Below are 13,983 nucleotides of genomic sequence, written 5' to 3' on the forward strand. Positions count from 1 at the left end.
CTGCTATTGGTCAGCTCCTTTCCGCTGACCAATCGTAGCTGATGGCATCGTACCGGTCACTTGGTCCCGTTGTGCAGCATAGGGCCCCTGGTGTGTTGTATTTTATGTCGAATCAGTGGAGAGCTTTCTTCTCGTCCCACCAGGTGTGCTGAAACACATCTCTCTTGAGCCTTGCTTCAATGCATGCCACACTTTGGCTAAGGATTGTAAACGGACTACAATAGTCTGGATAGTTCTCTTTTAATCCACTCTGGTGACGTGACCATCCCATCGCATGTGGGTTCGTGGCGGCTATAGCTAACCGCCAAGCTGGCACATGCATAGGGAGATGAGTGCCCTCATGAATTCACAGGGCTTCGTAACATCAGGGTCAATCTTTCAACTTGAATTAAATTTGGAATAAAGGAGCCTAGCTACGGGCGTGAAAAAATGCTTCTGAAATGGATCGTGCGAAAAATTGAGACATGCACAACAATCCCCCCCCCCCCCCCCCAAAAAAAAAAATATATATACGTATATATATATTTACAGTGTCCTTTTTACTGTAAAAAATAAAGTAAGCATCGCAGAACACTTATTCTCCGCCCAAATGTAGCACTAGCAGTCCAATCCAGATGCCAAAGTTTCATAACCGTTACCTCATTCAAAAGTTAGAGTCGACTTGCCTTGATTCAACTTATAGTTTAATTCCACCCTGTTCAAATGCAGGGTGTCTACCAACCGGAAAACCGGGAATTCTCAGGGATTTCGATTAGTCTGGAAAATCTCAGGGAATTTGTGCTTCTGTCAGGAAATTTTTTTTTATTTTTAAAAGTGTTACAGATACACTCTCACAGTCCAAAATTCTTCAGATATCAATGGAATGGGCCAAACGTGCGGTCGAGCCCAGTTATATCACACCCGTGTATTTCGAATTATTGTTTATATGAAACAGGCCAAACATCCACTAGAAAATCACATTGTTGTTTTTTTGTATTGAATGCCCATAACTCCCACGGCAGGGACACTCGATGTAGCGAATGAAGACAAAGCACGGCCCTCCTTCGCTTCTCTCAGGGTCGGATTGCGCCGGCGGGGAGCACATAGCTCGGGTTGCGGGGCTGGCAGACCACCAAGCCAGCATACGCGCACGCGGGGATACGCAGCGAAAAAGGAATTGTAAAAAAAAAAAAAAAGAAGAAAGAAAAGCAACTAATAAAACAAAAAAAGTGGAGGATGGCAAAAGCAAGGGAAAGGGCACCCACGTGCGTAGGGAGGGCGGGGAGTGCCCGCTGTTGGAACGGTTGCATGCGCTCTTTTCCCCGAACACCGCTCCTTAGCCCCAAAATAAAGTAAACAAAAAAAAAAAAAAGATTTTGTCAAGTGGAGTGTGTTAACAAGAAGGGTTGAGCGATCACTCTTTGAATGCCTTATCCTTGTTTACCTTTTTCTTTTTTCCCGTTATTGCTCCCATTTTTCTTTTAGAGCGCAGCTCTTAGGTGCCCGTTTCCGTCTTGAGCTGTGTCGCCGTCGGCGTAACCGTGAGGTCACGTGACCGCCCCCTGAGGTTACGTGACCCCCCTGAGGTCACATGACCTCACGGGGGGGGGTCATGTAAACCTCAGTTTACTTTTTTTATATTTTATTCGCTATGAATTTTACTAACCACTCCGTTCTGTTTTCTTTTTGAATCTGATAAAAGTTACTCCTTACCATTAAAACTGTATTATGTCGTTTTTTTTATTTTATAACATGCTTTTTAGAGAGTGACAGCATCTGGCGACATGGTGTCAGCCCATCTTTACCTAAAACAAAGTTCTGTGACACTCAGGGAATTTCACAAAAGTACTCAGGGAAAACCTGGAAAACTCAGGGAATTTGAAAATGTCAACTTGGTAGACACCCTGAAAGGTCCTGGCCAAAGCCCATACATTTCTATAGAAAAAGAACTAGTAGTTATTTCAGTCTTGAAATATAAAATATATGTTAATTCGACCTAGAAAGAACTGGCGGTGGGCAAATTACAAAGCATGATTGGCAGTGCTTGATGCACAAAGACAGGCCTTTATTTTTTTTCTGAATTATGCGGTGGGCAAGTTATAAGCCTGATCGGCCGAGCCCGTTGGCAAAAAAAAAAAAAAAAAGTTTTCAAATTTCGAAGCATGCTCCGAATTGCAAAAAAAGAAAAAGAGAGCACATGTTGACACACGGGATACGACCAAGTGTAAAAAAAAAAAAACAATTGCAACACTGCAGTGGAGCAGCGTGCGCTGCTCCGCAGCGGTGTTGTAGTGGTTGCCGGCGGCGGCGGCGCTCACGTACACAACTAAAACAACCATAGCAACACTGCTGCGGAACAGCGAGTGCTGTTTTGCAGTGGTGTTGCAATGGCGTCGATGGCGCTGGCTGCCGGTCTCCGCTGCTGCACCAAACGTACGATAGACATACACGGCCACTGCCACCGTTGTGCGGTGGCGTGCAGCGGCTCACTATAAAAATGTTAGCCAACCTGATGTAAAGCGCTGGATATTGAGAATTTTGCACGCATCTTTTAATTCGGTTTTCGGATAATTTGACCCAATTTCGCATGTCCCGTCAAGGTCGAATTAATGGAAGTCGACTATATAAGCGATGCTCTGAAAATTGCAATGGGAAATCGGGACCCGTTTTTAATAACTGGAACCATCCAGCTCTACGTATTTGAGGGTTCCGTCGACCGCCATTTTCCCTCTGAAAATTTCAGAAAATCAGCTACCTTAAAATTTGGTACGAACGCCCACCCAAAGTGAAGAGATAAATGTTAAAAAACATGGGATGGGCTACCTTTGGGGATGCCATAGCAAAATATCAAAAATTAGTGATGAAAACCTGGGCACCAGCTACAAACCACATGACGCGGGAACTGATACCGCAGATCGCAGACACTACAAATTCGTGTTTCACGATATGATAAACACGCTGGAATTCGCTACAAACTCCTGTGTCACGGGAGAAGATACAGCAGGTTGTGGATGCAGCAGATTTGTGTTCCACTATCTGAAGGACCTGCAGAAACCCGCCGAGAACTGTCATCTCACGGGAATAAATACCACAGATCGTGGACGCAGCAGAATTGCATTCAACAATGCAGTTCACCGTTTGGCAAATATGTGCTGCCACCTAGACACATGACTGGGTTCGAGACTAAGTGGCTAGAAAACGATGGACGCAAGGCCTCTCCCACCCGTTCGACAGCCAAAACGTCAGCTACATCCTGTTTGCCTATTGAGCCCCTGTGACCTAGATAGGGCACCCCCAACCTCACTTTTGACCCCATCGTGGGTTATTTTCAATCCCGTAGTTTACTGAAAGAAACAATCTTCCCTATTTGCTCGGCCAGAAGGAAGAGAGAGAGGGTACCAATCCCATTTACCTTTGAACCAGTATTTCTGCAAAAAGTATATTTTATACACGCGGGAACAACTCGCGTGTTATGGGAATCGATAACGCGCGCGCAGATCGCAGACAAAAACGTGGGAGTCGACTACAAACTCGCATGTCACGGGAACGGATACCGCAGATCGTGGACGCAGCAGATTTGCATTTCACGATGCAATATACACGCGGGAACAACTCGCGTGTTACGTAAGTCAATATTGCGCGCGCAGATTGCAAACAAAAACGCGGGAACCCGCTATGAACTCGCTCACCAGGCGTACCGGTACTGCCGATCGCGCGGTTGATGTGCTTCTGGTCAGACATTGCGCGACGTCCGATAGAAATCGGGGGGTGGGTAGTGTTTCGGAATATTCACGTTACATATACTTAGCCAGAAATATGGGTTCGGCGATCTCTCGAGGGAGGGCATTCTTACGGAATTTTACGGTGTAACTTTTTAATAAGATAATGGTTCACACTGAAACTTCGGCATCTAATTCGGACCTTTAGTGCTACATACCAAGGTGGAGAATGAGCGTTCGGCGATGCAGTTTATTTTTGTGGTGAAAAAAATCCCTAAAAAGTGTTTCTTAATCGTATAAAAAAAAATATTGTATGTGGAAGATTTTTTTCTTTTTCTTTGTTTTCTTTTTTGCAGCCATGGTCGTCGACGGGATTAGAATGGCAGAGAGGTCTTTCAATAGTCCCGCCTCCTGCATGAGCTACCTACCATTGATAATACTGTGAGGTCCCGTCGGCTTCGAGTGTGCACACGCAACCAAAGCACGGCAGAAGGCAACGAGCACGTGCTCGAGGCTGGGCTGGCAAAAGAGACGCCCTGCCGTTCTCATCTTTTGAGTCACTATATTTTTTTCTTTTACTTCTATTCGTTTGGTGTCATTATCTCGGCGTTCTGGCCAACTCCAGGCGCGCAATGGGAAGAGGGCGGCGGTGCTGGCGGTGTGCGACGAGGTCCCGTGCTCCAAGGGGGAGGAGCCGCTTGTCCGGCTCTACAAGCCCCACACGGGCCTGCAGGTTCAGCACCTCAGCCTTGCGTGGCTCAAGAGCAAGTTCAGAAAGGTGAGCGTCCCCCTTGGCGAGCTGCCCAACCTTCCGTTTACGCGCGTCGTGCATTGACTCGTGAAGATGTGCGGAATTGCGTTGTTTGCCAAGCTGGTTTCGATTGATAACTGGAGGCAGGGAAAAGGCCTGCAGAGACAGACTTTTTCACACCACCTTATTGATAGTGTACTTTGTAACCATGTATCTCAAAGGTCACTCCCGACGAAGCTGAGCCCCACTGGAAAGAACAGTATGAGTCATCGGAGAATACCTGCAGCCACGTCTACTGGTAAGCACCGGACATTTTTTGTTTGCATATTTTTCTTACTTGTTCACCTTTTTTATAAGGGTTGTCTGCGAAAGTGTATTTGCCAGTTCTCATACTTTGTTTGACACCCTAGAACGGTGGCTCCCAATGCCGGTGTTTGGGGGCTTCCCTCTGGACTGGCAGAAGGGATGGCAGACCAGAGGGGACAATTACAATGACAGCTGGGTAAATGAAGTAAACTAATTGCGTGCAAACCAACTTTGAAGCTCTAAAATGGAATATAATTGACTCTATTTACTCGGTGCACATGGTTTAGTCTATCTAGCTTTGTGGGAAAGCCAGCTTCAATAAAAAATGTCAAAAGTTTTACTGCTCGGCTTGACTGACGGTTGAGGGCTCTGGGGACCCCAAGGAGGCCTTCAGGGACCCCAAAGGGTCAGCGAACCCCCATTTGAGAACCACTGCTCTAGGAAATATGATGTCTCATTAGACGGTGTTTATCTGCCCAGCCCGTTTTAAAGGGCAACTCCGCTCCATTCGTGAAATTTCGGGATAATGAGTGGTTTCACATTAAAAAGCAATGAAAGGCACTACGTCATTTGCTTCACGAAAAATTGGACATATATTGTTAAATCTTACTTTAAACATCAGCAGAAATCGAAACCGAAACTTCGGCTTTGTCTGGCAACACTGGCCACAGGCCTCCAAAAACATGACTATCACGTGGTATGAGATGTCACGTGATCCACTACGGGCCACCGTTGGGGCGGGCGTTTGCCAGGTGCAAGTGTCGTCTGCACCGCACTCTTCACCTTGTTTTGGTGTCTACGACATTTGATGACGTCTGCACAACTGCAACATCAGTCTGCATACGTAGTATGAACAAAACTCGGGAGAGACGATAATCACAAACGGTGGGACGATGACGGCGGTTGTGGCGCAGGAGAAGTAATGGCGGGACGGCCAGATGGCTCCCAAGAAGCGCGTTGCGCAGTCACATTACGCCGATCACATGGACACCGCTGAGCGCCAAGAGGAAATATTGCTGACGTTACCCGTTATGCTTGCCCAGAGAAAGAAAAACAAGCAAAAGGGTGCAATGATGATGACGTTTAGCTTAATGTTGGCTACACCAACGCCACAGCCTTGACTGCACTGTTGGTTGTGCCTCGATTCGCCCGCTAGAGTCAGCCGATTTCGGCAACTTGGCGCTTTGCAAACTTTGCTGGACCGTTTAAGAAACATTTAGACAGAACTAGGTCGTAATATTTGACGTGTGGTCTTCCTAGGTGATACTGAAAAGGACTGCATTGTTTTTTTAAAAACAAAAATGAAGCGGATTTGCCCTTTAAAGTTTCTAAACACCAGCCGACTGTTTTCCATGCTCAGACGTTCCTCTAAATCCTCGGGGAAAGAAGATGTAAGGAGGGAAGGAGCAAAGGGGCTGCAACCGTCTCTGTCGCTCATGACATCCATATGGAAGCTTTTTCTCAAAGCGGATACGGACCGCAAAGTCGTTTTGGTGTCTGCATTGGTTAGCAGTAGTTTCTGTGCGACAATATAAAAAGCCAGCAGCTGTGTCGCCATTGAAGTGTTCACTGTGCATGCTTGCTCCAGCAGTGAGGCTTAGCTGCTGCTGAGGCAGTTTGCCCGATGCGGTCTGCTTTTCTTTGTTCAGTATGTTGCAAAATCAAGCATTTTTTGGTGGTTTCCATTGGCCAGTGTGAAAGTGCTGTGGTCATCACCATAAATGTTACAGTAGAGTCTCATTAATTCAAACTCCAGGAAGCCACAAATTTTGCTTGAATTATCAGAAGTTTGAATTATCAGAAATTCATCTAAATATGATGCAAGATAAAATTATGATTTGCCATATGAATGGCTACTCATACAAAGCAAATATTTGATTAGTATTTCCTCTACATGGGCCTACTGATCATAAGCAGGTATGCCACACATGAAACATATGTGAAATGTATGACATAAGTTTATTTATCCCTTAGAAATGTTGTTTATCGTGGACTGCTTAGACAGCACATGACAACTCAAAACAGAATTAAGCTTGTTCATCAGGCTTAGAGGTTGTCTGGAGTATGAAGCAGGGGACACATGACCGACGAAAATGGGCACTGCGTGGCAGTTTTCATAGCAGTTTTCACAGCGGCATGGCATAGTGGACCTAAGCCATGCCGCCATGTCACAGCGTCCGCGCAAGTTGCTATGGAAATTTTTTGCGTGGTGTCCGTTTTCATACCTCGTGTGCTCGCATGAGCCCCGTTGATTGCGCTTCTCAACGAGCACCGGTGCACTGTGGAGAAGCAACACCTACGGAAGCAAGCTCCACAGGTGTTTCCTCTGCAGTGCACCAGTGCTTGGAAATAAGCGTACTCAATGGGGCTGAGAGAACGGAAAGTATGGATTACATGAAAACGCCGTTTGAATTAAGCTGCCTATGAATACATTAGAAACAGTGGGACAACCAAAATTTTGAAATTTGTTTAGATTAACTAATATAAATATCCAAGTTCGAATTATTGCGAGCCTACTGTAATTTGGTGGGATAGGTCCAGGCAGGGCCGTACCCAGAAAAAAATTTTGGGGGGGGTTTTCGGGGACAACGGCGGCCATTTTGAAAGTGTCTATTGTCTTATTTTCGCCTATGAATCATGTGCATCAGTGGCATATAATGGAGAGTTACAGCAAACCGGAGAACCGGTCCTGGTTTGGTACCCGGTAGCAGACCGGCGCCACTGCGCGTGCGCAGAGGTGGAGATTAAAATCGGCTGGCTGCCAGTGCACCGACCAGGGCCGTACCCAGAAAAAAATTTCGGGGGGGGGTCAGAACCCCCTAACCCCCCCCCCCCCTGGTTACGGCCCTGGGTCCAGGTACTGGTTTCTTCCCTGTTAAAAACAACATGACTGTTGCTGCAAAGCCAGCAGTGTATGGTTGTTGATATGGTTGCTTAGCAGCAACTTCATAAAGCCAACTTATAATGTTGTTGCTTCGTCATTAAATGTGTGTGAGGTTGTAACCTCCCACATATTCAATGAAGAAGCATCAACGAAGTTGCTCTTGATTTTTTGCATCACTATGAGGAACAGAATAGGTGCGAGTGGCTTAGCATGTTTCAACAGTATCTCTGAGCCTTCTTGGGCACCACTTATAGACCTTTTCACCCTCCGCCGCATGGGCGCTGCCATCTTGGAATCACGTGATGCGGCCGCCATTAGGTTGCTTCAACTTGATGCTCCGCTCTCCCGTCCGCGCATTGGCGGATGCGTTGAATTCGTGCTTTTCGTCGCGTTTCACCCCGTCTCTTGCCTTACTCCGTAAAGTGTCGTTCGATACTTATACCTACCATGCAATTGCATTACATCATTATGCGGCCAACTTCTGTAGTTAATTTTGTAACACGTACGTTTTGAATATTTTTTACCGTCGGCGTGCGGGATACGTGTGAAGAAGCTTTATAGGAACCGGAATCAGCGTTAGCACTTGCACACATTGAATACATATATGACTTGAAGAAAGCCTCGAGGGTTCAAATACTATTAACTTATGAGAACTGAGGTTTGGTTACTAATAAGGGCGGAACATTTGGAATAGGAAGCCCAATGCAATTATATATATGAGTGCGCATTGGTGGCAAGGAAGGAAACAAAAACACTCAACGTAATTAGCCACGTGTTTTTCTAGAAATCATGGTGTTTTGTAGTTACAACAGATCGAAAACAGCTTCTTTTGATTACACTAGGGAACTTGTGGACAAGACGAGGGAAAAAACGTTTAGTTTGAATTATTTTTTATGCTAGAAATAATAGTACCTTAACATTAGGCAACTTGTTTGTTTGCAATATCACACTTATATCGGTTTTACGTTCTTAATCGCGTGTGTGATATAAGCATTCGCTTTATCGGTTTATTTATGAATTCCACGGAATTGTATATCGTGCTTGGTCCCATGTCCATAGTCTTTCAGTTGCTTAAGTCATTTTTTAATATAATCCTGCAGTTTCAATTAATTTATTTCAACACAAATATTTTTGACTCCCCGCGTAAGAAACTGTCACAGACAGCTTGATAGTGCCTATGATTCACAAAATGTGAGGCCGAAAAGAATCCTTCTGCATGAAAATCCCCTGAGTGCAGCCGGTTGTTGACGGCGAATAGGGAGTTACTTTCGGTAGCTGGCGACGTCGAAATGTGCAAAGTGTATCGTTTCAAGTCAGTGAACAGCTTTCTACACAGGTCCATTCGGTGGCGCCTGGCGTTCGACTTCAGCCAAACTTATCGGAGATCATTTCCTTTGTGCTCTACAATTTCATTCGCCAAATTTTACGGAAGATGAATATCGGACTGTATTTGAAGTCTGGCATTTACTTATCTCACCATTCTCATTCCTTGAGAACGTCGTCAGCAAATGTCCATATAACAAAAAGTTTATTTCATAAGGCCAATATTTTGAAATTCTGTTAATGAGTACTTATTAGTGAAAAAAATTTTCTAGTCACCCATGGCTGGTCTATCAAAATATTTCTCAAGCGCTAAATTTCTTTAAATAAAACAGGCCGAGACAATATCACTTTTTTTATGTTATCTACGTGATTATATTGAAGTTGTCTAGTCATTATAAAACCCGTTTCCAGTCTCGAAGTTAGAAAAGGTTGGTGCACGAATACCAAACATCGAACAGTAAACTTATCAGTTCATCTGTTCTTGGTGACACAGCAGATTGTTAATGATGTTGTCGACCTGATTTTTCACTAAGCACTCATGCAATATAGTCTGTTGCAATATAAGATGATCAGTTCAATATCTGACTTGAGCGCGAGCTATCTACCTTTTGTACTGCTCGGTGCTCGCACAGCCAAAGCACGGCGGCAGGCAACGAACGCACGCTGCAGGCGGTGCTTGTCCTGCTCTTTTTTTTTTTTCTGGAAATTAGTGTCCGCGGGTACGGCCGTGGACAATGGTAACCCTCCCTGTGCATCAGCACAGTTGTTTCACCGCCGAACCTGGCCGAAATTAACGATGGACGGAATCAGACGCACATCGTGTTTGTAAAAAAAGATCGCAATTTAGGCTCGAAACCATTTTGTGGTTTGCCAAGTGGCTCAATACTATTGTTTCATTCGCTGTGTGCTACAGGAAAGAAATTTATATCGCAAAATTAATCGAAAGTGGCATGAAACAGCATTACAATCGCGTGCACGTTGAAACCGAAACCGACCAAATTGAAGCAACCTAATGGCGGCGAGTGCGCCAGCGCCCTCTACCCGCCGGTCAGGCAACTACTGAAATGAAAAGGTCTATAACTAGGGTGTGTACTTTCCGGTGTTTATTTGTGAGAAAAATCGGCGGATGTTTTTCGGTGTTTATTTATTTTCAAAACACCGGTGTATTTCGGTGGAACGTCTCACGACGAGGCTAAAATCGGTGATTATCGGTGAAAAAAAGGCGATTGATCAGAGACAGAGAGTTCCAATTTTATTCACATAGTTCATGCACTTCTTCTCTAGGAAGCAACTATTTATCACACTTGGTTATTATAGTCGATGCAAGCATACTTTCATGCTTGCATCTACACGCAAGGAACGTGCTGCCCTCATGGCAGCACATTCCTTGCGGTTTGCAACCCGCAATTATGAAAACGCACGGTCCTGTACGACACGGACGTTGGCAGTGTCTTCCAGGAACCACAGCAACCTCTGAATACATGGCTTGCACCAACATCACTTGGCCAGACACAATGAGGAAAAGGCACGTGAGAGCCTATCCTCCACTGCGTTAATTTTTCCACAAAAGGGTGCCATGGGAGACACAATAGGGGAAAGGCATTGAGAGCTTAGCTTCCACTGCGTTCACTAGACGCTTTTGACCCCCAGAAAGGAGGGCGGACTGACGCCACCTGCAAGCCATGTATAAACACTGGAAGAATGCAGGATCCACGAGATAACACGTTTGACGAACCTCTATGGTGAAAGGGTTTCGCTAGGTCGGAAACTAGCAACGACCGGTGTTTTTCGGTTTTAACCAGGGCGAAACTATCAAACCACCGGTGTTTTTCGGTTTTAACCGATTTTATATTTTAGTCACCGACGGATGCTTATCGGTGTTTTTCGGTTAAAACCGGAAAATGCACACCCTACTTATAACTTAGTAGCCTTGGATTAGTTTTTATTTTAGTATGCTCCAAATATGTTTAGGTGGCACACTACAGCATTTGTTGCTGCTGTGCCACTAAACCCCCAATCATCATCATCATCATCATCATCACTTGCTCGGGTGTCCCAGGCTAGGCAACTGCCGCGCCAAGACGTGCGAGGTGGGGCTGCGGCGACGCAAGTATCACGTGTTGAGCGGCTCTGTGCTGGCGATCTGGGCCAAGGTGGAGAGCGTGCTCAGCACATTCTCCAAGCTGCAGGTGGTGCGGTTCAAGACAGAGGACTCTCTTCGGATTGTCGGTGCGCTGCCTTCCTCATTTCTCTTTCGATTTTTGCCGTCGGCACATTGTTTCTTCTGCTGGAGGAACAGTGTCCTAGTGTATCATTTCCACTTTTACTGCTAAGTTGGGGGGATGGAAAAGCAATTCCTTTTTATGGGCTCTTGTCTGGGCTAAGTTTCAGCTGTCACCCGTTTGTATTATCTTTATTCTACTTCGGTTGAGCAGTATAGTATTAGAGGATAGCAGCAACTCTGTTTCTTGTGGTGCAAGTTCAATTGCATCAGTCAATGGATACGGCGGTTACTTCTTCCTTGGTGGTGGGTCCTGTTGTGCGTCGGGTCTATGGATTTGTATGATGGCCAATATGCGAGTGAATACCAAACGTCTCTTAGGCTCTTGGGTGGGTGATTTGACATGAACGGGGGTGCTGTGGCAATATGAGCTGGCCCAGCGGTGTTCCGGCGGGCGGGGAAAAAAAAAAGCCATGCAGGAAGCCAGGTGTGTAAATCTGTTAAAAGAGAGTTTGGACTGAACTGCCACATTTCCTGTTGTCTGAATGTGGCAGTCAGTTTCATAGCTTGACATGCCGGGGGCCTCCCGTGCAGCATTTTACCAATTTCAGCTAGCACTAGTCTGAGCCAGCTCGTACAGCCATGGCTCGTTAATACGGGCGCCTCCGTTCCCCCCAAAAGGTGTTCATATTGTGAGTCATTTGTGATAACGAGACAAAAATGCACATACCATAAAATACCGGGCAAGCGCCCACTCAAAATTTAGAAATAATCCTGAGAGAATGGGGGATGGGCGCTTGTCCGGTCATCAATTTTACATATAAATGTACTATGCATAGTTCCTCAGAGCTTACAAATTTGGGAATGGGCGCTTAACGTGGAATGGGCGGATGCGCGGTATTCTACGGTATTTATGCAGTTCGTCCCCGAAAACTTTTTCCGGGGGGTATCTACATTAATGTTGTCCGTATTAATGAGACATCGCTGTATTGCCACAGATTGTACAGTTGTACCTTAGAGTATTTTCCAAGAACGAAAATTAATGTTGGCGCTAAGGTCAGATTCATTTTGGTATGGTATGGTTGGTGATACTAACAAGTTGCAATTGTTTGCAGGCACCATTATTCCAAGAAAATGTGTTGCATCCCTGATCAACGTGCTGTCCCAGGGTGCAGAGGAGACACACCTAGAAACCTTCTCAGAACTGGGATCATGAATTAGTGCATCAGCAAGTAACGACCTACCCCAAGAGTAGCTCTTTTTTTTCCCCCCTTTTTAGAACAATGTGGCAGTAGCGCTGTAAGTGGGAGGAGAAAAAACCATATTTTTATTCAAGTGCGTGTGTAGTATGTCAAAATTACTCTTTTCATCTTTCTCACCTTGATCCCCTCTTCTCTGGTTTATGTTCCTCTTTTTTTGTATGAAAGAAACCAAGAAGGAACTTGAGCAGTGCAAGGCAAGTCGAACAAACTACAACAAAACGAGCAATGAAAGAGGATGTTCTCTGGTTTTGGTCTCTCCATCTTTCTTCATTTTGGGTTGGGGGGGTTGTGAGTGAGTCAGTGAGTCAGAGAAATTTTTCCCTGCCTTTGTGGAGTGCTGCTCCGCAAAGGCAGCACTCACAGTATTAAAGGGAGAGAGACTGCAGCTAGCTTTTTGTACATATGTATCTTTTTTCTGTCAGTTCCCTGAGAAGGAGATGCAAGCAATAAATCACAATAAATACTGATTTTAAAATTTCCTCATCTAGTAGACCTAAAAAGAAAATGACAAAAGCATCATGAAACAACGGTTGCATGCCCAATTACAGGTATGTATGTTTAGAAATCAAATTTTGGAAGGCTTGCCATATGCACTGGGTTCTAGGACCACAAGCCATACACGCCAGCTAGTTATCTCGCAGTATTTGGTTGTAGTGTTTTACGAATCCTCCCTGGTAATTGCAGTTGTCCGACATTTGAGGGAGCGCCGGTTGTTTCCTCCTAGCCTTGCCACATGTTTTGTTGGCAGCCTTTTTGTTATCCCCATCCCTCCCGCAGAGCCCTTTAAGACTAGCATTCCTCTCGTTCCCTTAACCTTCAATCACATATCACAGATGGCACTTTAGGCACATGTGATGGACAAAGCGCGCGACCGGAGATGAAACGAAGCTGGGGGCACAGCGGTGCCGAAAATTCATCCAGGGGGGGGGGGGGGGGGGGGGTACACACAACTTCTAGTGGCCTATCACTACATTTAGAAAATGCAAAGCAGACGTTTTAATCTAAGCAACACTATGGTGCCAGGAATGCGTCTTTGGCCATGCATCAAAAGTGATCCCAAAGTGGCATCAATTGACATCACAAAGCTTGGAGTGTCATGCTGTCAGATGACGCAATCCTGGCAGTTGGCCGTAGAGGTGCCGGCAAAAAGCATGTGCGAACGCAAGTGTTGCCATCGTCACGACGTCCCCACTCCTGGCTGCCTAAGTGTCCATGTACAGTCTAGCTGAAGAGCGACGGCAGAAAAGGCGTCTGCCACAACCACTGCCACTCCTGTGACGCCGTCGAGATAACGGCCGGCGACATCGTGACACTTTTACTACGATGTTGGGCAGAAATCGAGGAACTTTTTTTTTTGGATGCGGTAAACACATTAATCAGAGACGCGTTCTAGGTAGCATGGCAGCACAGACTCCAGTAGGTTGCAACCCATAGCACGCACTACCTATATGACCATGCGGATATTTCCCTCTCCTTGAATTTCTAGGCTGGTAAGACTGGCAATCTCGATAGTGTTGAATGCGCATTGCAAAAGGACC

The 13,983-nt window shown here is 45.6% G+C and overlaps 1 protein-coding gene across 1 annotated transcript in view; it reads left to right on the plus strand.

Annotated features, from left to right (window-relative positions):
• LOC8028868 (protein strawberry notch) overlaps nt 1-12,690 on the plus strand; it is a 71,888-nt gene extending 59,198 nt beyond the window's left edge. Inside the window, 4 exon segments of the mRNA XM_029967252.4 lie at nt 4,324-4,476; nt 4,671-4,747; nt 11,022-11,191; nt 12,299-12,690. Coding sequence (XP_029823112.4) covers nt 4,324-4,476; nt 4,671-4,747; nt 11,022-11,191; nt 12,299-12,438 — 540 coding nt within the window. The 3' untranslated portion in view covers nt 12,439-12,690.
• The last annotated feature ends 1,293 nt before the right edge of the window (nt 12,691-13,983 follow it).

Source organism: Ixodes scapularis, unplaced genomic scaffold (assembly GCF_016920785.2).
Source record: "Ixodes scapularis isolate PalLabHiFi unplaced genomic scaffold, ASM1692078v2 PGA_scaffold1__304_contigs__length_218370807, whole genome shotgun sequence".
In the NCBI taxonomy this organism is placed as follows: domain Eukaryota; kingdom Metazoa; phylum Arthropoda; class Arachnida; order Ixodida; family Ixodidae; genus Ixodes; species Ixodes scapularis.